We start from the raw sequence: 25,833 nt of genomic DNA, 5'->3' as shown, positions 1-25,833 counted from the left end.
GTGGTGTGATGATAGCTCACTACAACCTCAAATTCCTGGGCTCAAGCAACCATCCTGCCTTAGCCTCTTCCTCGCTGAGCCCAGGAGTTCGAGGATGCAGTGACCCGTGATTACACCACTGCACTTTAGCTGGGACTACAGGGTTTTACTACTGTGCTTGGCTAATTTTTTCATTTTTTTTAAAGAGACAGGATCTTGCAATGTTGCCCAGGCTGGTCTTGAACTCCTGGCCTCAAACAGTCTTCCCACCTTGACCTCCCAAAGTACTGGGATTACAGGTGTAAGCCACTGCACCTGACTCCAAAATATTTGAACAAATCAAAACAACTATGCAGAGATCGTTTTTGAAGTTTTTCCGGTTATATTTGCCTTTAATTCTTAATGAGAGATTTTTTTTTGAGACAGAGTCTCACTTTATCACCTCCATAGAGTGCTGTAGTATCACAGCTCACAGCAACCTCCAACTCCTGAGCTTAGGCGATTGTCTTGCCTCAGCCTCCCGAGTAGCTGGGACTACAGGCACCCGCCACAGCGCCTGGCTATTTTTTTGTTGCAGTTTTTCCAGGGTCGGGTTTGAACCCGCCACCCTCAGTTTATGGGGCTGGCACTCTACCCGCTGAGTCACAGGCGCCGCCCCCTAGAGGCTATTTTGAATGATTGCTGAGGGCCTCAACCTGGACTCTTGCTTATCTGTGGTGGCAGACATCACGCAAATTATGTATAGACTTTTTTTTTTTTTTTTTGCTTATCAGCTTTTGTTACTATTTGTATATTTAATGTGTGGCCCAAGACAATTCTTGTTCTTCCAGTATGATGCAGAAAAACTAAAAGGTTGTACCCCTATGCAAGCATTTTTATTTATTTATTTAATTTTTTTTTGAGGCAGAGTGTTGCTCTGTCACCCAGCTAGAGTGCAGTGGTGTGATTAGAGCTCAGTGCCACCTCAAACTCTTGGGCTCAGTACACCATGCCACCACCAGCTAATTTTTCTATTTTTAGTAGAGACAGCCTTGTTCTTGCTCAGGCTGGTCTTGCATTTCTGACTTCAAGCCACTCTCCCACCTCAGCCTCCCAGCTTGTGAGGATTATAGGCGTGAGCCACCAGATCTGGCCTTAAAGCATTTGCTTATTATATAAAGAAGTATTTGTTAAATTATTAACTGGGAATCCAGAAAAACAGGTTGCAAAAGCAAATAAATGTTTTGATATGTTTTTTCCTTCAGATGTTTCCTATGAAAACTATATATAACCACTTTCTTGTTCTGAAAAGTATCAGTTTGATTTTAGTTCCTTGTCTTGCAGATAAAGAAGAATTTTACTTCAGTTCATCTTTCTTATGTGGAGATGAAACACATGGGGCAGCAGCAGCTGGGGCGCTATCCTGTTCACTTTCACCTGTGTGGCGACGTGGATCAGAAGGGAGGGTATAGACACCCCACGTCTGTGGATGGCCTGTCCATCCATCATAGTTTCTCAAGGTGCATCACTGTGCATGGGACAGATGGCCTGCTGGTAAGTGGCCTTACGTTGTGTTGAGGCATATTCATCAAACTGTTAGCTATCCTTCATCTCAGGACTTCTCCATTTGATATAAGTAAGCTATTTAGTCACAGGCTATGTTTGGTTGTCACTGAGAATTCTGTGATTTTTCTGTCTGAACGAGGCCTAATTTTTTAACATTCCAATTATCCTCTTTTTAAATTTCATTTCATTGTATTTGTTCCCCCTGTGAGATCCAAGCAAATTATCCTCTTCAGAGAAAAATAAAACCTGACATGTTGCCCATTTGGCTGAGATTAAAAGCTTCTTTTTGCATTGGTACCCGACATGCTACAGTGAATGGCTCTTGTTACTTAAATCACAATCCATCTTGTTACTGATGACATTATACACTTGTATTTCTACAGATAAAAGACACTATTGGATTTGACACACTAGGTCATTGTTTCTTTTTGGAAGATGGTGTTGAACAGAGAAATACTTTGTTTCACAATCTGGGACTCCTCACCAAGCCTGGCACTCTCCTCCCCACTGATAGAAACAACTCCATGTGCACCACCATTCGGGATAAAGTGTTCGGGAATTATATCCCTGTGCCTGCCACTGACTGTATGTGAGTAACTGGCAGAGACAGAAGCTCGTGTCTGATGGTCATGACCTTTGACTTTTAGGGAAGATGTTCTGGGAGAAGTTTTTAGTGGGTGAGATTTTCCAGGAAGAATATTTTTATAAATCACTTTCAAAAATGCCTTGCAGGGCTGTTTCAACTTTCTGGATTGCACATCCCAACAATCATCTGATTAATAATGCAGCTGCAGGCTCACAGGTAAATAATATCAAAGTATTTTCAGATTTGGGGGGGTTACTCTAGTTTATAAATCCTGTGGTTGACATGGAGGTAGTGGTATAGGTGCCAGTGTAGCCCAAGCAGAACGTTGTTTTCTGCTACTACTCGTTTAGCTGAAAGCAGGATATGGTTGAGTTTGTTATTCTTTTTCCTCTGACTCCTTTGTGCCACTTAGTGTCTCTAAGTATAATGAGACAGGTGCCAAAAGGAGGAAAAGATGTCGGCCGATCTCTCGGGAATGTCATCTCCCGAGTGCATTTGTGCTGTACGATGTTTGATCTTTCTGGCTTCTCATGTTTAAGTCACATGTGGCCAAATAACCGATTATTTGTTTCTAGTATTGATGAACAAAGAAAGGCTCAGCTTTTCTTTCTGAGAATGGATTATTCGGTAGAATACTGTGACAGTTGTCACTTTGGTCAAGGGCCACATCCTTTTGTTAAATGCAAAAGTTGATAGGCACTTGGGAGTTTTATCTCCTTTGTAAAAGCAGCTAAAATCAATTACATACCATGAATTTTTTAAGACACAAGAATAATTTTTAAGAGAATAAATAAACTTTTTTTTTTTTTTTGGATGGTAGAAATATCCCATGGAAAAGCTTGGAGAAATTTACATTTATTATTATTATTTTTATTTATTTTTATTTTTTTAAAAGTTTTGTGGATTCTTTTTTGGCCAGGGCTGGGCTTGAACCCGCCACCCCCAGTATATGGGACCAGTACCCTACTCCTTGAGCCATAGGCACCCCCGAGAAATTTACCTTTATTATTATTATTTTATTTTTATTTTTTTTTTAAGTTTTGTGGATTCTTTTTTTTTTTTTTTTTTGGCCAAGGCCGGGCTTGAACCCACCACCCCCACTATATGGCACCCTACTCCTTGAGCCACAGGCGCCCCTGAGAAATTTACTTTTATAATTGAGTGTGACTTAACACTAATTTATAATTTAAATGAATCTTTTAAGACATTATACTATTAAGATTGTAACTGTGCTGGAAACTGTACAAATAATATTTATATTTGTACAGTAGGGCATTTAAAATTTTAAAAAGAAAAGAAATTCCTAGCATTGTTTCCTAAGATGAAGTAAAAGATTAATTGAAGGGAGCATTTATTTAAGATAACAGGAATCCAGGCATCACTGGGTGATGATTCAATTCACATCTGTTATTTTCCTTAAAAACATAACCTGAGGGTCCCTGGCAGTTGAAGGTCTTTGTAGACAGGGCCGAGACCTGGGCATTTCATCATTTCATGTTTTCATTTATTCATTTTTCATAAAATTTATATTGAGCCAGTGTGGGGTTTTGTGCTGAGACTTTCTAATTGGAAAGTGAGCTCTTGAGTAAAGATGACTAAGAGGTTGATAAACAGCCTTATCTCTTATCATCATCTGATCTGTATTATATTACAATTTAACAGGCAGGGCAAAGATTCCTTTCCGGTCTTTTCAGAACTATGGGGTTGAAGATTAAAGCAAATTGCAGAGTCTGAAAAATGTAGGGTGAGGCTGCTAGATACCTTTACTGCAGTCTGTGTGAGAAAAGAAGAAAACATTTCGTGTGTGTTCTTCATTTTCATTCTGTGAGCTGTTTCTTTTCTCTCTAGAAAAACTGTTCCAGCACAGGGAATTTTGGCAGGGCTTTCCTCCCCAAGTAAATCAAACTGTTTTTTCATTGTACCTTTCCACTGCCTCTCACAAAGCTCCTTTTACCTGTTTGGACACCACAGTGTTTAACAGGAAGCAGCTGCTACCCTGGCACCGTCCCTGACCCCCATGTCCCCAAACTCTGCTGCAGGCGAGGAGGGCCTGCTCTACTTCAGCTCACAGGTTATGGTAACAAGTCTTCTTGCTGACAATCTAACTCATTCCATTGAGTTGTCTCTTTTGTACCCCAAAGTTGAGCGACAAGCATATTTCAGAGTAGTTTGTTTTATTAAGTTTATCTATAAACTTTTATCATTGAAATAAGTTTAATATTGCATTCATTTTGCTGGGTAGATATACAAGGTTTCCACAATTCATTTTTCCTTTATACTCCCAATACTTTGTTTCCACTAACGTAGTACTTATTACATATGTTGCATTTATCTCTGTATTTCTATGAGGCTATGAATGGTCAAGACTAGTCTTAATGTACACCAGGGCCCAGAATGGGCACTAACTAACTGAGCACCGAGTTTGAAGTAACACTTTTACACTGCTTAAGCATTAACAACCTCTTAGTCAAAGTTCTATCATGTGAAATTGTCTTTCACATGGGGCTGAGTTTTAATTCAAGTATAAAATTAAAAATTGCCATTAGAATTAAGAACATTTATTTCCATTTTCATGTCTCATTTTGAGGGTCAAAAAATTTTAAACCGTCCTGTTCTTGTTTGGGTCAGTAATACTGAAAGTGAGCAGACAGTGTCCAGACGGAGACAGCATCCTGATTCATACATGTGGTGGTTTTTTATTTTTTTATTTTTTCTTTGGCAAAAATTTGCCTCGGGACAGGAAAGGCACTGGAGTGGTTTGAAAGAAGTCACTGAGCTCTGCGTGTTGGTGGACAGTTGTTTAATGGGCGTGGCTCATCTATTGATCAGGTTTGGAATAAACAGAAGAAAACTGTATTGCTTAATGGCTGCGCTGTCCTGGTCACATAGAAAGCTGATTGGTTCTAATTCTGTATAACTTTTTAAAGTAGATAATGATGGGAAAGTTGTTCTGAATGTAAGTTTTGGTTTTAGCCAATGATTTCTATCTTTTGTCTAATCTCCTATAAGCAAAACTAAATTTAAAAAAAAAACTGACTTGGGGGTGCTAGATGTCTGCACAACTTTTTAAAGATTTTTTTAAGCTATCCATTGTGAACTATGCACACTTTTTATAGTCAATTCTAAACCTGAAATAATGAAAAATTTGAAGGGTGTTTCTTAGAGTAGCTTTATAAAATAAGGCTTTTAATGATTTTGCTCTTTTGTTGATAGGATGCAGGTATATGGTATTTATTCCACAAGGAACCTACAGGGGAATCCAGTGGATTGCAGCTGTTAGCAAAACCAGAACTCACTCCATTGGGTATATTTTATAACAACAGAGTCCATTCTAATTTTAAGGTAGGTTCTTTAATTTTAACAATCAGTGCCTATGATATACAAGGTAAAGGATCAACCTCCCTTTATATCTTAGTCCATTTTGTGCTGCTATAACAGAATACCACAGACTGAGTAATTGGTAATGAACAGAAATTTATTTGTTTCACAATTCTAGAGGCTGGGAAGTCTAAAATTGAGGGGCTGTGTCTGGCTCGGGCCTTACTGCTGTGTCCTCTGGTGGAGGAAGAGCAAAGACAGGATGCAGGAGGGCAAGAGATCGAACTTGAAGCCTCCAGCCCTTTTATAATTGGCACTAATCCACCCCTGAGGATGGTGCCTGAGGACCTCAACACCTCCCTCCTGTTAGGTCCTACCTCCCAATACTTTTGCACTGGGGATTAAATTTCCATGTGAGGGATACATTCAAACTATAGCATATTATAGCTGAGAAATGTTTGGGTAACTTGCCATCAGAAAGAGTAATTTATGATTAATAAAAGCAGACATCTAACCCTTCTGCATTCAGCTTGTGTATATGCAGCATCCCCTTGAGACAGACACATGTATGTGCAGCACACCCATGCACGTGTTATCTGAGTAATTACATAGTGGACTTGACCCGTGTGCAGCACACCCATGCACGTGTTAACTGAGTAATTACATAGTGGGCTTGACCCGTGTGCAGCACACCCATGCACGTGTTATCTGAGTAATTACATAGTGTACTTGACCCGTGTGCAGCACACCCATGCACGTGTTATCTGAGTAATTACATAGTGGGCTTGACCCGTGTGCAGCACACCCATGCACGTGTTATCTGAATAGTTACATGATGAACTTGACCCATGTGCCCCCGTCCTCTCTTTCTTTCCATCCGTCCCTCCCTCTTTCCTACAGCTCTTTCTAATCTTATAATATCATTGCTTGTTTCTAGGGATGTACACGTTAGATAATATGCTTCTGGGGGTTAATAAGTATAATTCTTCTCTACTCTTCATTCACAGTGGTTGGTCAAGTGTTCTATGAAGCATTTAGTACTAAGTACATAAATAGTGAGATATTGCTTAAAAATGTTTGAACTATTTTAAGATGATCCAGATCAAGTCGCCTAAAGGCTGTTTAGGAGCTCTAGTTTCCGTGATACGTGGCACTCACCCTCCACTCCCAGTGGTAAATATATTTGGTTCATTTGTATTCTCAGGGCACTTTAATATTTTCATTTTTTATATGTAATGTTCAGATCCCTTTTCTGGAGGTGACCCACACCAAAGTTAAAGTTAAATTGATACTTTCCAATTGTGATGCTCAGAAGATCCTTTAAATACCTAAGTATGTTATAATTTAAAGAGCTTAGATTCAATTGACAAAGACTTGTGGAAAAAACTTTATACAGAATTATAATTTATATGAGTTGAATGGTTGATTAAGGGCAGTAATTTTTTATTTTTTGGAGACAGAGTCTCACTTTGTCACCCTTGGTAAGAGTGCTGTGGCATCATAGCTCACAGCAACCTCAAACTCTTGGGCTCAAGTGATTCTCTTGCCTCAGCCTCCTAAGCAGCTGGGACTATAAGTGCCTGCTACAACACCTGGCTGTTTTTAGAGATCTCGCTCTGGCTCAGGCTGGTCTTGTGAGCTCAAGCAATCTATCTACCTAGGGTGCTAGGATGATAGGCATGAGCTACTGCTCCTGGCCTAAGGGAAATAATTATTAAAAGTAGTATTTCAAAGTAGAAATCCTCCAATTTTTTAAAATTATAAGTGGAATAAAAAGCACCTCATTTTAATTTATGATGTCATATATCGTGATGACATTTAGTAATCTAATATAAGTGAATGATTAGATTTTAATTTGTTGAATTTGGGAATGATTATCCAGGATAATACTATGTATAGCCAGAGGAAATTGAACTGTTGGTGTTTTCAATAATAAACCTGCCATCTTGGGATCACTCAAATTCACGCCCACACCCACCCCAGCTGCTATGGCTCCAATTCCTGCATTTATCTCTAATCTGGATCGGTCGCATTTACCCTACTTTCGACTGAGTACCCTTTGAATGTCTCATGGACACATACATAAAACAAATTCAAAACTAAAATCCTTACTTTTAGGCCCTGACCCATTCCTGTCTTACTGTTTCAATGAATGAAATCCCTAGTCACTAAGTTGCCCAAAGTGGAAATTACATGTTTTTATTGCTCTTTCCCTCACCTCTAGACATTTTATCAATTACTAAGTGACATCAGTTCCGCCTGGTAGAGAATTCTCACCCTCTTTTCTTCTGTTAGTGCTGGTCTAGGCCATCTTTCTCTTCTGGATTACTGAAATCATCTCCTCCCACATGTCTTCTCTCTCTCTCTTTTTTTTTTTGGTCGCTGTTCCCTTTCATTCCCTTATCCATCTTGTAGCTAACATCATTTTTCTTCTTGAAGTGCAGTTGGTCAAACTCCTGGTGTCTATAGAGCATATTCTCCCCGTAGGATCCCACATTTCCCCCGCCTCAGCCTTCTTCCTTACCTCTCCTCCCACCGTACATGTTTCTTCCTGCACCCAGGATATCTTTTCTTGGATGTTCCACGCTCACTCTTGTCTCCATACGTTGGTACAAACTATTCCCTTGAGTACTTTTCTCTGGCCTGTCAGCTGCTTCTACCCACGCTTTCCAACCTATACTGTGTTTGGGTGATTCCTCTCCAAACTGACAGTTACAATTTTGGAGGTCACTTCTTTCAGGAAACATTCCCGGAATCCTCTTATTTCCCCCATGAAAAGGCCTCGTTTGAGTGCCTTTCTTTTCTGCCAACACATTATCTACTTCCTTTATCGTATGTTTATCAAATTGGTTAGTCATTTTTAAATTCCATGTCTTCCTGCTAGTTTTTGTGCTAGTAACAGCAAGGATCGTATTTTTCTTGTTAATTAATGCGTGATACTGGGAGCCTGACACAGTGTAGGTGCTAAATAAGTATTTGTTGAATGACTGAATGAGTAAAATGACCATTGCTATTTATTCCTCCACTCTCCGCTGTTTTTGGTAAAAGCGATAAGCGGAAATGTATTCTTATGAATCATTATGTATGTAGATGTCACTTGGGATTCTTGTATTTTTCAGGCTGGCTTATTCATTGATAAAGGAGTCAAAACGACCAACTCCAGTGCCGCTGACCCAAGGGAATACCTCTGCTTAGATAACAGTGCAAGGTAGAACTGACTCACATTCAAGCCATCTTTTGCCAAAGCAAAACCATATTGTGTTCTTTTCTCTGGTAACACATTTAAGATGAAGTTTTAAAAGTTTGTAGAAGGGTCTTGGATAAAACATTTATTCTGTGGTTTCAGTTTCCATGGCTGTGCTTTTATCTTCCCAAAAAGCCAAAGAAATTGATACTTTTCGTTCTTTTGACTATGCATTGCTGTTAGAGTTGCAGAATGAGAAAGGAAAAAGTAGAGAGAGATGTTGAAAAAGGTTCCAAATTTGGCAGGGAGTAGGATTCGTTGAAAAAAAAGTTAAACTAAGGTGTTTAGTCTGATCCCTGAAAACCAAACCATATAGAATTTATTCCTGGTGGTCAGAATAGAACGATGCATTGAATTTATTTCAAAGGGAAAGATCCTGAATGTGATGAGCAGGCCGGTTCTGGTTCAGTCGTTTGTAGCCTCTGATTCCTATCACAGCCAGGATGGTGTTACTCTTTCAGAGCCACAAAATATGGTTACTGTATGGATCAGCATTGCAGCATATTTCTACATGCTAATGTGTGACCCAAAGCAAATAAAAGGTCTCAGATAAAAATAAAATTTTCTGGAAAAGATGTCAACTAAAAGTCACATTTGGTAGAAATTGTACATATTGGTTTTTTGTTTTTCAAGTTGATTGGCCAGTGTATGGAGTTATAAGGGTGGTAGATTTATATATGTGTGTGTATATATATATTTATTTATTTGAGACAGAGTCTCACTGTGTCACCCTAGGGAGAGTGCCATGGCTTCAGAGCTCACAGTAACCTCAAACTCCTGCACTCATGCAATCCTCCTGCCTCACCCTCCCAAGTAGTGGGACCACAGGTGCCCACCACATGCCTGACTAGTTTTAGAGATGGTGTCTCACTTTTGCTTAGGCTGGTCTCCAACTCCTGAGCTCAGGCAGTCCATCCTCCTCGGCCTCTCAGACTGCTAGGATCATAGGCGCTAGATTTAGTAGGTTTTGTTGATAGACACTTAAGAATCCCAGACCCAACTGTTCATAAGGAAATAAAGTAGGAACCACACTGTAGGCTGGTAACTCTGACTTAAGTGTAAGGCAGGATCATTGTGACACATTAGTATGGCCTGAGTGAGGTCAGAAAGAATCTGGGAAAAGTGAAGTTGATAAAAATTACTCATCAGGGTTCCTCAAAGGTCAAGTTGAGCCTGAAATATTTAAAGCAGTGATCAGACAGCATTTGAAAAGCCAGAAACTATAAGCATTATTTAAATAAAACACAAGATACTGGATACCTAATGGCTGACCAAACTATGAAATGGAAAATAGAGGAGATAAACTCAAGAAAAAAGGGAGTATGTAGATGACAGATTATGAATCAAGAAGAGAATATTAGCCGGTAAAGGGAAAATCTGTGCTAAAATATCACTGCTGCTTTTTTAGTTTTAAAGAGTTTATTATAATTGGTACAACTAGTAATGGGTACTTTGCTTAATAATGCCAGAAAAGTCCTTAAACATAACCAACTAGCTCTCTTCCCTGATTTAAAAAATTATTTTTATACGTGTTTGTGTGTGTGTATATATATGAGTGTGTGTATATGAATGAAGGAGTAAATATGTTTATTTGAGGCCATTGATATTTTAATCAGATTTAATAAAACAATTTACCCATGATGGCTTAAGAAGTTTTTTACCAGACATGTGTATGTGATATGAGAAAAATAATAATCTGGGGGTGAAGGGAGGGGAGAGAATAAACAAGAAAATGGTAACTTCCCTTTGCTCTCCATTATTTATTTCTCTAACAGTCTGTAAATGCATCTATTGATAAGCAACTGGACTCCATTTGGAAGTTGTTATTGAAAAGAACTGATTATAGAGGAAAAGTAACAAGATCTTTGGCAGCTTGTTTATACTTTTAATTTTGTATAAACTAGTCTGTAGAGTATGCCCATATTCATGTAATCCAGACGTTAGTAAAAATGATAAAACTAAATAAGTGATAAAACTAATACATGTGAGTAATAAACTAGCCCATGAATTTAAAACCCAGCTCTCTTCCCTTCCCTCCTCTCCCCTCCCCTTCCCTCCTCTTCCCTTTTTTCTTCTTCTTTTTTTTGGCTTTCCTTTAGAACATGGTGTAGTTTCCTTCCCTGAGCTCTTTCATCTGCTTGATGTTATGTACGGGCTACAAAGCTACCTGGCAGTGGCTACAATGCCAGAAGAGTAGAGTTGGCTCAGAGTCAGACTTTTTACCTTAGGTCAGAGCTAGTAAGCATAAGGTGACTTGGGTCATACAATCTTTGCAGCTACTGCCCCTGGGTACCCCTCGACTGTCTGTCTGAAATATACGGAGAACCTCCTGTTAGTCCATCCTCTAGAATCTTTTCTCCAAATAGCAGCCAGTGATTTGTTAAAAGAAAAAAAAAATTGATCACATGACTTCCTTGATTTCATGCTTCTATCTGCTTTCCATCACCTTTCCAATGAAGACCTACATCTTTACCTGCACTTTCCACCCCTCCGTCTCTCCCTGCGCTCTCCCTTGCTTTGGTCAACTTGCCTGTTGTTGCTGACCTGCTGAGTTCACTCATACCGAAGGACATTTGCACTTGCTGTTCTTTGTGCGCAGCTGTTTCTGCCATCATGTACATTGAGTGAGCACCTACTGTGTACCTATAGCTATAGTAGGAGAAATGCTATGCAGTTTGTATCTTTTCTTTCCTAGCCTTTTTTTTTTTTTTTTTTGTAGAGACAGAGTTTCACTTTATGGCCCTCGGTAGAGTGCCATGGCGTCACACAGCTCACAGCAACCTCCAACTCCTGGGCTTAAGTGATTCTCTTGCCTCAGCCTCCCGAGTAGCTGGGACTACAGGCGCCCGCCACAACGCCCGGCTATTTTTTGGTTGCAGTTTGGCCGGGGCCAGGTTTGAACCCACCACCCTCGGTATATGGGGCCAGGGCCTTACCGACTGAGCCACAGGCGCCGCCCCCTAGCATTTTTTTTTTATAGATGGCCTTATAGGGTTGAGTTCTTATAGTGGATAGTTTTTGATGCCAATTTTTTTGACCTTTTCTTTAAGGTCCTTATAAGTGTTTTAGAGAGAAGAGAAAGAAAAAGTAAAATTTACTTGAGTTAATTAAATACAGTCTATTTTAAGTTTGGGCATTTTTAAGGTATTGAACCCAGTTTTGTCTACATCTAAAACATTTAACTAGCACAGAACTCCAATTATACTTGAGTTCGCATGTATGTATTTTCAAATACATGATTAACTTACTGAGTAAGTTTATGTTAATAATATCTAGCTTGAGAATTTTTGAAGACATGCAAGATTGGTCTGAGTTTTTTTTTTTTTTTTTTGGTTTTGAAATGATTTTCACTCTTATGTTCTGCAATGTCCATTCTATAATTTGGTTTAAAAAATGAACTGTGACAGCAGTTCTCTGGAAACTCGTGTGTAAATCAGTGTAAATAAATGTAATTAAAAGTATTTGAAATATAGATCTTATAATTTTTTTGTTTGTTTTGGTCAAATTTAAATTTGTTTCTTGGCTCTTAAAGTTATAAATAGTAAATTTTTATTGCTTTTTTATTTAAAAAAACTTCTTTTTTTTAAATCCTAGGTTTCGGCCTCATCAGGATGCAGACCCTGAAAAGCCCCGTGTTGCTGCTGTAATTGACAGGCTCATTGCTTTTAAAAATAATGATCATGGAGCTTGGGTCAGAGGAGGAGACATTATCGTTCAGAATTCAGCGTGGGTATTCTGCACAAAGTTATTATATAAAGACACTGATGTGTTTATTTTTAAGGATTTTTTTTTTTTTTAAGCCAGTAGAATGAAAGTTCAGTGGTGGTTCCAGGAATCATATTATTATTATTACTAACAGACGGGACACACTCCGAGGAAGTATGCTAGAGTTAACAGCCTGCAAATGTTTGGAATTGTCTCATTTGGGTGCTTTTATTGGAACTGAACCTGTCTGGTGACATGAGAGTTTCTGATGAGATTGAACAGAAACTGGGAATTTAACTTTATACAACAAGCATGGTCTATGTCAGAGAGCTAAATAAAGATTTTCAAACTACCTGAATTTTTTTCCTTCCTCTTGGAAACTCTTTAAAGTTTTTCTGATTGCTCTTTCATTGCCATTCAAAACAAAAGCTGTATAATTCCACCTTAATAAGTCTGTTGACTTACATGTTAACATGACTTGAGGCAGGAAGTATCTCACTTCTTTTTATCCATTTGAATAACTTTAGGAGCGGTCTGATGTATGTTGAGCTAAGATTTAGTGTCAATAATTTAGGGAAAAAGTGTTTTTTTAAACCCCCCGGCACTGACTTTAGCTTCTTGACATTTCACCATCATCTCTGACTTTTATCATTCAGAAAGACTGATATTATGTTGAATCTGTAGAAATGGCTTGGGTGTCATGTTGAAAGGTTTTGAAAAGACTATCATGATCCAGTTTTTTAAATTATAAAAATAATAATTCTAGCTAACTACTTATCACTTGTTTGCTATGTGCTAGGCACTGTTCCAAACACCTGAAATGATTTAGCATGTTCAATACTCTCAAGAATTCTATGAAGAAGATTATAGTATTTTTCCCTGTTGATGGGAAAATTGAGGCAGAGAGGAGTTGCCCCAAAGTGATATGGCAAACAGCAAAGCCAAGATTTGACCCAGGCACCCTCATTGTAGATTCTGTGCTCTTAGTTACTGTGAAGGGAAACTTTTGTGTGGCTTTGGAGAGGGTGAATATTGGGACTTCTTGGAATTCATGATGATTAAATATTGAGAGAATTGCCTCTTCTTACAAGATGTGATAAATTAAAATATTCCCTCATTCTCTTTTCTCTTTCAGATTTGCAGATAATGGAATAGGACTGACCTTTGCAAGGTTTGTCATTGCTTAAAAATATTCATTTGATTACTTTAATGCTGTGTGATTTTAAAATAACCCTTGATTTTCTTTTTTTTGGAGGAGGAATAACTGACAGGAATGTTTTATCTTTTTTTAGCATTTAAAAAAGTTAACATCCATCTGATACCACTAGAGGGCCAAAAATACATTTTTCTTGATTAATTGAATTTATAGTAAAATAGTAGGTTAATACAGCTGGAATTCCACAGAAAGGTAGGCCTATCATAATTTTCATTTAGAAGAAAACATTTGATATTTAGAGTAAAGTTCTTAAGAAATAAGGGAAAAAGAGAAAGGGAGTAAAAGTAGGAAGAAGACTAAAAACCAATTCTTCTCTTTTTAGAAGCTGCTCTAGTTTAGCAATAGTCTTCAAGAACTAAATTTTCTATGTTATATTTTCCTCTAGGTAATAGTCATTCTAGTTGTCAAGTTAAATGTGCTGGTAGTTTAATTATATTCCAATTAAGTTTGTTTGCTATACTGTTGCTAGAGACTAAAATCATCAGTTGGTGCTGTTAAATTAAATATCACGGGCAGTGCCTGTGGCTCAGTGAGTAGGGAACCAGCCCTATATACTGAGGTTGGTGGGTTTGAACTCGGCCCCAGCCAAATTGCAACCGAAAAAAAAAAATTAATTAATTAAATATCATATGTCTCTATAGAATTTGCATATAATTTATTTATGTGAAGCATTTTCACAGTTTTTTTTTTTTTTCTTTTTTTGAGACAGAGTCTTACTTTGTCACCCTTGTAGAGTGCCATGACATCATAGGTCACAGCAACCTCAAACTCCTGGGCTCAAGTGATTATCTTGCCTCAGCCTCCCAAGTACCTGAGACTATAGGTACTCTCACCACAATGCCTGGAGATTGTGTCTCCCTCTTGCTCAGGCTGGTCTCGAACTCTTGAGCTCAAGCAATACGCCTGCATCATCCTCCCAGTGGGCTAGGATTACAGGCATGAGCCACCTCGCCCAACCTTTTTTCACAGTTTAAGACAATTTCTGAGGGCTTTCTAATATGAATTAGAAAAAGCTACAGGCTTCTTTTAAAATTTTTAGTTTTTAAGTTACTTCCTTTGGGAACAAATATAAATTTTCTCAAGAAGGGTGGCTAATATTTGTTTCTATTTTAACAGTGATGGAAGCTTCCCAAGTGATGAAGGCTCTAGCCAGGAGGTACTGGAATCTCTGTTTGTTGGGGAGAGCAGGAATTATGGCTTTCAGGGTGGTCAGAACAAGTACGTAGGCACTGGAGGAGTAGAACACAAGCCTCGGACGTTACCAAGGAATAGGTAAGCGGTACTTTAACAGTAGAGTGTTAAATTTAAGCAATAAAGGAAAATCTAACCCTCAAGGAACTTTACGTAATGATCTTGGATGGACTGCTTCCCACTGAGACTCCTTTCCTGTCTTATTACTGCTCCTATTACTACTGTTGGGATTATTGTGTATATTATCTTCCTGGAATGTTGGAACACTAATTATTAAATATTTGATAGCTTTTGTTACGAGGTTTACATAGTATAACAAAGAAAACTGTTTTGTTTTTCATTCCTTCTAGAAGACCTTATGTAAGCTGGTAAATTTTTGGTTGTTCTTTCTTGAGCTATAAAAAGTTGCCAAACCATAAACTATGACATTAGGTCAGTTTTTCCTCAATTTGTGATGTTGGTTTTTAGAAATAGTCACTGGAAAAAGGAAATTACCTACTAAAAGAGTCCTAGGAAATGAGGGTTGATTGAAGGCAAAGCTGACTCAAAGCCCAGCCTCGGCTGCGGGCTCTGTAATCAACGGCGTTTTGGATGCTGGAGGGTAACAGGGAGGCTTTGGGTATGTTTTCTGGCATCATAATCACAGAGTCATTAAAACGGTACTTAGCGCATCTTCAAAGCTTTTAGGGAAATATTAACTAATGAATCCGGATGTCAGTTCTGAGACACATTTTGGAGTTGTCCTCATTTTACTTGTGAGAAAAATCAGGTTGAAGGAAATCAAGGTTGAAGTGTTCTAAAGGCCTCAGCTCTGAGCCTGGGCCAAAATGCAAGAATCAACGCTTTTACTGACACGCTGCTTCTGGGCACGGGGCTTGGGCTAGGCGGGGGAATGAGGCAGACAGTAAGGTTCATAGGTGGAGGGGTATGGAGAGTGAGGACTGGGGCAAGAGCTTTACTAGTTTCTGGCGGAGGATTACCTGTGCTTGTCTTCTCTGCCCATGCTTATTACCGTTGTGGAGTACTGAGCACCAGAGAACTCTTGCTACACCATGGAAGCCACTGGGAAAAACTTCACGGAGCTTTTAATAGTTAACATGCTCCAGATACCTTGATTTGATTAATTCACAATGTGTGCCTTTATTAAAACATCACGTGTGTACTATAAGAGATTTAATTATTATGTACCCATAACAATTTAAAATAAAATTTAAAAAATGCTTATGGCGTATTAGGCCCTGGGTTGAATACTTTAATCCTAACAAAGCCCAAGGAAGTAGGTAGTCATCGTCCTGTTTTACAAATGATGTTAGGATGCAATTGACTCTCCTGACATGTGGATTTAAAAAAAAGAAAAAGCTGTATTGGTTGGGGTATAAGCTCAGTATCATGGTGGCTGAGTTAATGCTACTCTTTTTATGTTGACCTCCAGCTTTTTTTCAAAATGTTTATTGCTTCTTTGCTAAGGAGGATTGTCTAAAACAAAAATGTCTCCAATCAGTGGAACCATTTTTAATTTTACTATATCTTTACAATCTTTTCTATGAGGGAGATCTGTTTTGAGACATTTGTTTAGAAGTATGTCATGATGCACAGATTTTTTTTTAACCAGGCTATTTGGCTTTCTCACTAGCTTACATGCTTTTGTTATAAAACATTGTCAAGTTGTAAACTAAGTAGTTGCTATAGATACCTCCTGCAATGCCATGAAAGAATTTAATAGGAGAGAAACCTAAGTAATTCAGAATAGTATTGTTTATGTACATTAATGATGGTTAATGGTTTATGATTAGTAGGCTAAGGAGTTTGTGTTTGGACAGAAAGGAAAATGAATAAAATGCAGTTCTCAGTCTGGCTGATCCTTTAACACAGTAAGCCTCGAGGGGTTATGCTTGCGTGCCTTTAAGTCTATCATGTAATATCTTGAAAGGAGGTTTTTTTACTCTCATGTAATGTCTTGAAAGGAGGTTCTCCCTCCGTAAGCACAGATTTGTCTTTTGTTCTCATAGCTAGAGATTTTAGAATTAAAACTAGAGTTTATGAGTTACCAAATAAAAGATCTTAACTGAATTGATTCAAGGAAAAGAGAGTCACCTCTTAGGGAGACCTCATTCCACCCAAAATAGCATCTCTCTCCTAACCCAATCTATTGTATTACTGTGTTTTATTGTCTTCGTATCACCTATTATGTAAAATTGTTCTTTGTTACTCTGTTTGTCTTTCCCACTACTTTATGTGTTTTATTCAATTGGGGATCTTGTCTCGGTTACCTAGAATCTTGCTTCTGCATATGAGCTGGTCAGTATTTATAAAAGTGAAGTGCTATTAAGGGCACAGGGCCATGTGCATTAAACAAAATCATGTCTTTCAACAGGACATTTCCAATTAGAGGCTTTCAGATTTATGATGGGCCCATTCATCTCACCAGGAGCACTTTCAAAAAATATGTGCCAACTCCAGACAGGTACAGCAGTGCAATTGGCTTCCTCATGAAGAATGCCTGGCAGATAACCCCTAGGAATAACATCTCCCTTGTGAAGTTCGGTCCACATGTAAGTATGCTGTTAGAGTTCTATGTGGTGACGATGGGCAGAGAGGGGCGGATCGCGCATTCTCAGAGACATTAACTCTCTATGACTAGGAAGAGAAATAGATACAGGAGGAACTTCTCGTTCCATGCCCTGTGTCTTTTGAGCTCAAGGATAGAAGACCCATGTGATTTGGGGTATTTCTGACATTCAAACATTCAAGTCATGTTGTGAATGGGGAAGTGACTTCAAGTGATGATGCAGGAGCTGTAGAGTTTCACAGGGACAAGAGGACATGTGGTTTTGGGAAATAGAGTATAATAAGCTGGTAGGATCACCCATCCCTGCTAAGAGGTTTGGGTCCTGCCTGATACTTTACTTGTCTGGGAGCTATTCTTCTGGGGAACTAGAGGGTAAAAGGTTGGGAACAAAGAGGATAGAAGGTTTTTATGAAAATTGCAAAGCCTTATTGTTTATAATGCAGTAGCCCATGGAAATAGTCTTCCTGGCAGTTTCGCTTTACCGGTAATGCACAGGACAGTCTGATTACGTCCTCAGGCTTTCTTCCTCTTCCCAGTTTCGCAATGGCCGTGGCTCAAGAGAGATTAGTCTCACACTATCCAGTTCATAGCTCATAGGTGCTTCATTCATATCCATAAAGTTTATGGCTGCCCAATTAACACTAGAGCTTGAGATAGGATTACCAAGGTCTGTATCTGGTTTTCTAGAACATCCAAAGCATGGGACAGAGAGTCACAGGTACAAGCAGGGTTGTCAGCTGGGTTGGCTGGTTCTCCCTCAGGCCCTGTGATTCCAGGGCAGAGGTGGACCAGACTACATGGCTCCTATATGAATCAGTAGAGGGGGTCTGGAGTCACCTGTCTAGTGTGGAAGACTGGCTGTTCACATGGACCTCCTCAGAGTCCTCCCTGCATAGACTTTAGTGACCACTGACATGGCCTAATACTGAAAAATATTTCATTAAATGCTGCATGTCCTAACTGCAAGGGTCCTAAAGTTATAACAGCATAAGAAAGTCCCAACTGTTTAAGTCCTGCAGTTTATCTGCTTTTCTTTTCTTTTTGAGACAGAGTGTCACTATGTTGCCCTCAGTAGAAAGCCATGGCACCACAGCTCACAGCAACCTCTAACTCTTGGGCTTAAGCGATTCTTTTGCCTCAGCCTCCCAAGTAGCTGGGACTACAGGCATCCGCCACAACATCTGGCTATTTTTTTGTTGCAGTTGTCATTGTTGCTTAGCAGGCCCAGGCTGGGTTCAAACCCACCTGCCTTGGTGTATGTGGCTGGCGCCCTAACCACTGAGCGATGAGCTCTGAGCCATGTCCCAGAGTTTTCTAAGATAGTAATGCTCTGGAAAGGTTATAAAGGGAAGAGTTTAAAGCAAAATTTAAAATGTGGAAAATATATACTCCATAAACTTTTCTCAGATTGACCTATAGCAGGCAAAGGGGAAAAGAGAAAAAGCATAGAACTAAGAACCTGCAGCCACCTGTCCCAAACATCACTGTTTTGCATCGAGTTCCTTATGATTTAGATGTTTTATTGGTTTTAAAACGTCCCAGGGTGATAAGTACAGGAAAGCATTTTGGAGATGTCTCTGTGGGGCTTAAATAGCAATAGTAATTTACCACTTGTAAGAAGCAGCTAACGGCAGTGCTCAGTGGGTAGGGCATTGGCCACATACACCAAGGATGGAGGGTTCAAACCCAGCCCGTGCCAGCTAAACAACAATGACAACTGCCACAAAAAAATAGCTGGGGGCGGTGCCTGTGGCTCAGCGAGTAGGGTGCCAGCCCCATATAACGAGGGTAGCAGGTTCAAACCCGGCCCCAGCCAAACTGCAACAAAAAATAGCCGGGCATTGTGGCGGGCGCCTGAAGTACCAGCTGCTTGGGAGACTGAGGCAAGAGAATCACAGGGAGGGGTGGGGGAAAGGAAGAACAGAGAGAGGGAAGGAGGGACAGGGGTGGGATCTTGGTGTGTGACACACCTTTTGGGGTCAAGACACAATTATAAGAGGGACTTTACCTAACAAATGCAATCAGTGTAACCTGGTTTCTTATACCCTCAATGAATACCCAACAACAATAATAAATAAATAAACAAATAAATAAATAAGAAAAAAATAGCCAGGCATTGTGGCAGGCACCTGTATGTAGTTCCAGCTACTTGGGAAGCTGAGGCAAGAGAATCGCTTAAGCCTAAGAGTTTGAAGTTGCTATGAGCTGTGACACCATGGCACTCTACGAAGGGCCACATAGTGAGACTCCTTCTCAAAAAACAAACAAAAAAAAGCAGCAGCTAAAGACTGTAAAACATGTCACCTATAGCTCATTTTGCAGCTGTGTATAATGTTTGATAAAGACATGAAAATCAAGCCGGGCTTGGTCTATATTGAAGGAGAAGCTAGCAGCACACATTTCAGCAAATTCTAGTGAGTTCAACAGTAACCCAGCCATGCTAAGCCAGTCCTTAAATTACCTTTTAGTTTTGACCTGCGTTCATTTTGGTGGTGATGGGGAATCCCATGAACAAGTAACAAAAGCATTTGGAATGAAAGGTAGTGATTAACTAGCTCTGAAGCTAAACATAATTTTTATTTAATTGAGGTATAATTTGTGAACAGAGAAATACATGGCTCTTATGTATACAGTTTATAATTTTTAGCAAATGTATATGGCTGCCTAGTCCCTTTCCCGTAACTCTTCTGGTTTCTCTTAGCAGATTAGTTTGTCTGGGGAACAGGTAATTGTTTTTAAGTAAACAGAATAATAAAAGGAAGATGAAGTTTAACATGTGCCAGTTGGACTCCATAAGGGGCTTGGGGTGTTTTTCTCTTCCAAGCAGGTCTTTCATTGAGTAGGCAACTTTGATTACCTGGGTGCCATAGTTAGCAACTAAGGACTGTGTCTTAGAACTGCTTTCACCTTGAAGCAGGTGTAGGAGTCGCACTGGGATTGTCGCAGGAGATGCTGGGATGGTAGGAGTCCCCATTTTGTGATGTCCTTGTTTCTTTCTCACTGTCTTCAGGTCTCTCTGAATGTCTTCTTTGGAAAGCCCGGCCCCTGGTTTGAAGATTGTGAGCTGGATGGTGATAAGAACTCCATATTCCACGACACTGATGGCTCTGTGACAGGATACAAGGACACTTACGTGGGAAGAATTGACAACTACCTGATCCGCCACCCAAGCTGTGTGAATGTCACCAAGTGGAATGCCGTGGTCTGCAGCGGGACCTATGCCCAGGTAGGCCCAGAAAGCATCTCCCACCCAAGTACCCAGCAGCACTGCTTCTGTGAGGAGCGCACCTCATGTTTGCAGTGTGACCCATGCTTTCCAACGCATGATTCTTTTACTAAAAAAGCAAAGAAAAAGAAAATTCATGGACTCACAGAATTGTACTCTAATCTCCCCCACCAGAAATAATGTAACAAGTGAAAAAGTGAGTCCCAAGGAAGTGAGGTGATTCTCCCTTGGTTGGGAGATTGTTGGGATAAGAACCCACGTTTCTTGACTCAGGTTTTTTGCCATGTTACTGCTATGTCCCCTAAGGAGTTTTATACTTTGGTTTCAGGGTCATAATTTCTATTTAATTAGGGGGTCTGATTCTTGATGGCAGAATATCAATAGGTCATATGGAAAGTAAGGTCACAAGAACAGAGCTGGGAATTAGGAATGAGTAGGCAAGGAAGCAGTCCAAGAACATTTTAATTATATTATGATACAATGTCTATGAAAATGTTAAGGAGATGATATAGACCGGGAAACACACTTCTTGACCGCATTAAGATATGTATTTATTTATTTGATGCCCAGTATAAGAAGATGAACTAATTTGCAAGGTAGTGTATGTGGTTAAGAGCATAGGCCCTGGAGCCAGACTGCTTGGGTTTGAATCCTGGCTTTATTATTACCTAAAATATGTGTGAGCAAGTGAATTAACCCCTCCTTGCCTGCACACAGTGAAGATAATAGTAGTTGCTCTCCTATGAGGCAGTTGAGAGGAAGAATGCACATAGAATGACCATCGCCCCCCCCTTTCGTATATGGCCTGCCACTTAGCACAGTGCCTGCCGTTATTAGTATTATTTAAGGAGCAGGACTCTAAATTGCAAAAGTGATTTTAGCAGTGGTAGTTGGATAGGTGGGAGAGATTGCAGAGCAGAGGTGTATCTGTTCCCTAGAATGTTGAAGGCAGTGGATTTTCCCCCTGTTTTTTAGACAATGAAAGGGTAGGATTTAATAACAGGCTGTCATGGGAGATAAAAGAGGAAAGGAAAGGGATGATCAAAGCATGGAGAGGAGGATTAGAGGCAGAGCAAGGGATTTTCTAAATGGCATTGGGCTGTGATCGCCCCCCTGGCAGGAAAGAAGTCCCTCTCATTGATTGGCTGCTGGGCGCCCTTCCTTGTAGCTTGTGTTCCCCCGGGGAAGACTCAGCTCTGTGCTGTGTCCCCCTGAGGGTCGCTGTGTGTCTCTTCTCTGAGCCCCCGGAGGGTTTGTGTTTTCTATGACTTCTTCATTGCCCTTCTGCCTTGAAATTGTGACTTTTGAAGAATGTTATTCTTTTTTTTTTTTTTTGAAGAATGTTATTCTTAAATTTAAAACTTTTTTTTTTTTTTTGGCCGGGGCTAGGTTTGAACCTGCCACCTCCGGCATATGGGACCGGCGCCCTACTCCTTGAGCCACAGGTGCTGCCCAAATTTAAAACTTTTTTAAAAAAAGTTCAGACCCTTATCTATAGATTAGATCAGTGGTTCTCAACCTGTGGGTCTTCACCCACAGGAACTGTATTAAAGGGCCTCAGCATTAGGAAGGTTGAGAACCACAGGATTAGACAAAGGACAGAAGAGGGATAAAGACTGGAGAGAGTTTCTGGCTTATTGAATAGGAGCATTAACTTCTTTGTTGTGTAATTTCTCAGTCCCCTAAGCCAGTGAGTCAGTGAGCTAGCTTAATAAATAAACAAAATGCAATGTTTGCCTAAGGGACAAGGAAGGAATAGAGATTAACTGTAGTATAATTAAGAAGAAAAGAACATGGTTTAAAATGTGATTTCTTTTTGCTATTTTATTTATTTATTTGAGACAAAGTCTTACTTTGTCTCCCTCAATAGAGTGCTGTGGCATCATAGCTCACAGCAACCTCAAACTCTTGGGCTCACATGATCCTCTTGCCTCAGCCTGCCAAGTAACTGGGATGACAGGTGTCTACCACAAGGCCTGGCTATTTTTAGAGACAGGGTCTCACTCTTCCTCAGGCTGGTCTTGAACTCCTGAGCTCAGGCGATCCACCTGCCTTGGACTCCTAGAATGTTGGAATTACAGGTGTGAGCCACCACACCTGGCTGCTATTTTATTCTTAATCAAATTGCCTTTCCCAAATGAAGTTTACCCATCAATATTTAGGCGTCTATAGAAATTCTAGAATTAAAATAACACAAAAAACAAAAATAAAAAGGTTTTGGTCTTTTCGTAGCTACAGTTTTGCATAATCTCTTACTAGACGTGTGTGTGTGTGTGTGTGTGTGTGTGTGTGTGTGTGTGTGTGTGTGTTTCTGTCTTAAGTGGTAGGTGCTCCCTAAAGAAACTTAACATGCTTAAAATGAGTATAAATGTAACTATCAAATACACAGTTATAATAGCTCTTAGTTTTTTCTAAATTAGAGTTATTACTATCAGTGTTATATATTTTCCTTTTGTTCAACATTCATTCAGTAGCATATTCAGCTTTTTGGATTTGTATTTGAGAATATGAACCATATCCTTCTACCTTACAAAGCAGAGTAGTAATTCTATTTTTATTTGGAGATAAAAAAAGAGAGAGAAATAAGTCATCTAATACTTCCTAGGAGGCTCTGGGAATGGTAGGACAACAGGCCAGAAATTTTCTCCAGAGAATCTGAAATTTGGGCCCTAAGCCCAGATCTGCAGCCATTTGTTGTAACTTAGAAATAATGTTGTGTTCAGTTGTAGGCAAAACGGAACAGAAGCAACTGGATCTCAAGATAAAAAAATCATTATTTAACTATTTCTAAATATTTTTTAGTGAAATATCTGCATTTTACTGACCTGAAGACTTCGGGTATTCAGGGAGAAAGATAGTAACTTGGGAAAATTAAGGTTACATATGGCACCTTCAACTATTCTGAGGAAGAAGGTGGGAGACAGGGCATATGCATCCTTTTAGTGTCTGTATATATATGTGATTAAATAGATGTTAAATGTAAACGTATTTAAAGAAGTAAAATATATAATGTGTACCAAAGCATATATTAAATAGATATTTAAGTGAAGGGGATAATCAGTGGTTTTAGAAAACATTTCCTGTTTCTTTATTTTTAAATCTTTAACTGGTAACAGTAGGGAAGAATATTAAATCAAGGGGTTAAACATGAATGAGAATTAAGAAACCTTTCTGGCCCTACGAACATAAAATTGAGGAAGCAATATGGATATGACCGGAGAAATGACTGAGAGAAAAATACCAGAGTATTGTAGATGAAATGTCATTATTCTGCAAATGTTCTAATACTTCTGGAGAATTCGATCACGGACCCTGGTTTGTTTTAGGAAATTGTTCTCAGGTTTGTCCTTGGCAGTGTGCATTTGGGGATGGTTTTGTTTGGCATGGCAAGTGGCTCAAATACTCCTCGAATAGATTCATGGCTTCCACATATGTCTGAGTTTAATGTATTTTCACAGTTGTTGCAGAGTGCTTTATAACACTTTTCTTTCTCTTTTCCTTTTCTTTTTTTAATGGGTGAAAAAATGACTTCTTGGGCTGAGGTAGGTCATGGAAAATTGAAAGCCAAAGCGCTAAGATATATAAATTTTCCATCACTTGGTTTAGAGGAAAATCTCTTAGATTTGACCAGGGGATACCAGTTTTCACATTAGTTTACTAAATTTTTTGTAAGTGCGTTCTTCAGATTGAGAGATTTCTTTGACAAGCTATATAAACCACAAAAGTTTTCTATTCTGAGGAATGAGCTGGCCTGCAGTGGTGGAAGAGATGATGCAGCTCTTGGCCAGCAGAACGTGTGGTCTGTTTTGACCGTGTCTAGTTCCAGCAGGCTGCACTGTAAGTGTGGCTCACCATGCAGTTGGCTGCTGCTCATTGAGTCTGGCACAGATCACAGAATCTCTTTTCAAAGCAGAGACACTTGACTTTGTGCTAGAAATGTCTGTTTAGCTATTTCAAGTTTCATTTACTTCCCTTTATTGTTTATTTCCTTAATTTAATTTTTTTTTTTTTTTTAAGGTCTACGTACAGACATGGAGCACCCAGAATCTTTCTATGACCATCGCTCGGGATGAGTACCCTGCCCACCCGATGGTGCTGCGGGGAATTAACCAGAAAGCTGCCTTTCCTCAGTACCAGCCTGTGATCATGCTGGAGAAGGGCTACACCATCCACTGGAATGGGCCGGCGCCACGGACTACTTTTCTATACCTCGTGAACTTCAACAAGTACGTTTTTATTACTGTATTTCAAACAGCTGAGCAAGTAATAATTTAGTGGAGAAAGTCCTTTGTAGCAATAAAGAATGCTGGTTTCATGTACTTTGCTGCTCTTGTGGGCAGGCAGTATATTTTGAGTTGATGGAATTAAGAATTATACAAATGAAATCTTGTCATTTCAAAAGCATTCCTTTTTCTCTGTGGTCAACTGTACGGAAAGCCATTCAGCAATAGGTTTTAACACAGTCTGATGAATGCTTTACTCCCCTATAGCTGGGGTGGAAAGTAGTTTTATATGGTGTTTGAACTGAGCATTTGGTTGCCTGGAAAATTAAAAGTTTTTTTTTTTTGAGACAGAGCCTCAAGCTGTTGCCCTGGGTAGAATGCCGTAGCATCATGGCTCACAGCAACCTCCAACTCCTGGGCTTAAGTGATTCTCTTGCCTCAGCCTCCCAAGTAGCTGGGACTACAGGCGCCTGCCACAATGCCTGGCCATTTTTTGGTTGTAGTTGTCATTGTTGTTTGGTAGGCCTGGGCTTGATTCTAACCCGCCAGCTCTGATGTATGTGGCTGGCACCTTAGCAGCTTGAGCTATAGGCACCGAGCCGAAAATTAAAAGGTTTTTTTTTTTTTTATTGTTGGGGATTCATTGGGGGTACAATAAGCCAGGATACACTGATTGCAATTGTTAGGTAAAGTCCCTCTTGCAATCATGTCTTGCCCCCATAAAGTGTGACACACACCAAGGCCCCACCCCCTCCCTCCGTCCCTCTTTCTGCTCCCCCCCCATAACCTTAATTGTCATTAATTGTCCTCATATCAAAATTGAGTACATAGGATTCAAGCTTCTCCATTCTTGTGATGCTACCTTGACGGAAGAAAGTGATGGTGTAATTGATTAGTAATAGCTGCTATGGGCAAAACGTGGAAAAGTCGAGGCATGAAGGCCAGGCATGTGTCACCCCTGCCTGGAACCGTTGCTCTGTCTCTTCTTGATTTCTTTCTTTTTTTTGAGACAGAGTCTCATTATGTCCCCT

General features: G+C 39.6%; 1 protein-coding gene across 4 annotated transcripts in view; it reads left to right on the top strand.

The window, feature by feature from the left end:
* The window catches only part of CEMIP2 (cell migration inducing hyaluronidase 2), an 82,889-nt gene that overhangs the window by 39,154 nt on the left and 17,902 nt on the right, over positions 1–25,833 (top strand). For all 4 annotated transcript variants that reach the window (XM_053574907.1, XM_053574915.1, XM_053574935.1 and 1 more), the window contains exons 8-18: positions 1,303–1,512; positions 1,908–2,113; positions 2,257–2,326; positions 5,324–5,452; positions 8,548–8,636; positions 12,267–12,398; positions 13,513–13,548; positions 14,710–14,865; positions 17,159–17,336; positions 20,364–20,579; positions 24,597–24,805. In XM_053574907.1, coding sequence (XP_053430882.1) covers positions 1,303–1,512; positions 1,908–2,113; positions 2,257–2,326; positions 5,324–5,452; positions 8,548–8,636; positions 12,267–12,398; positions 13,513–13,548; positions 14,710–14,865; positions 17,159–17,336; positions 20,364–20,579; positions 24,597–24,805 — 1,631 coding nt within the window. The remainder of the gene's footprint in view (positions 1–1,302; positions 1,513–1,907; positions 2,114–2,256; positions 2,327–5,323; positions 5,453–8,547; positions 8,637–12,266; positions 12,399–13,512; positions 13,549–14,709; positions 14,866–17,158; positions 17,337–20,363; positions 20,580–24,596; positions 24,806–25,833) is intronic.

This window comes from Nycticebus coucang, chromosome 2 (genome assembly GCF_027406575.1).
Source record: "Nycticebus coucang isolate mNycCou1 chromosome 2, mNycCou1.pri, whole genome shotgun sequence".
Taxonomy (NCBI): Eukaryota; Metazoa; Chordata; class Mammalia; order Primates; family Lorisidae; genus Nycticebus; species Nycticebus coucang.
The sequence above is the reverse complement of the archived record's forward strand: the minus strand, read 5'-3'. Positions and strand labels throughout refer to the sequence as shown.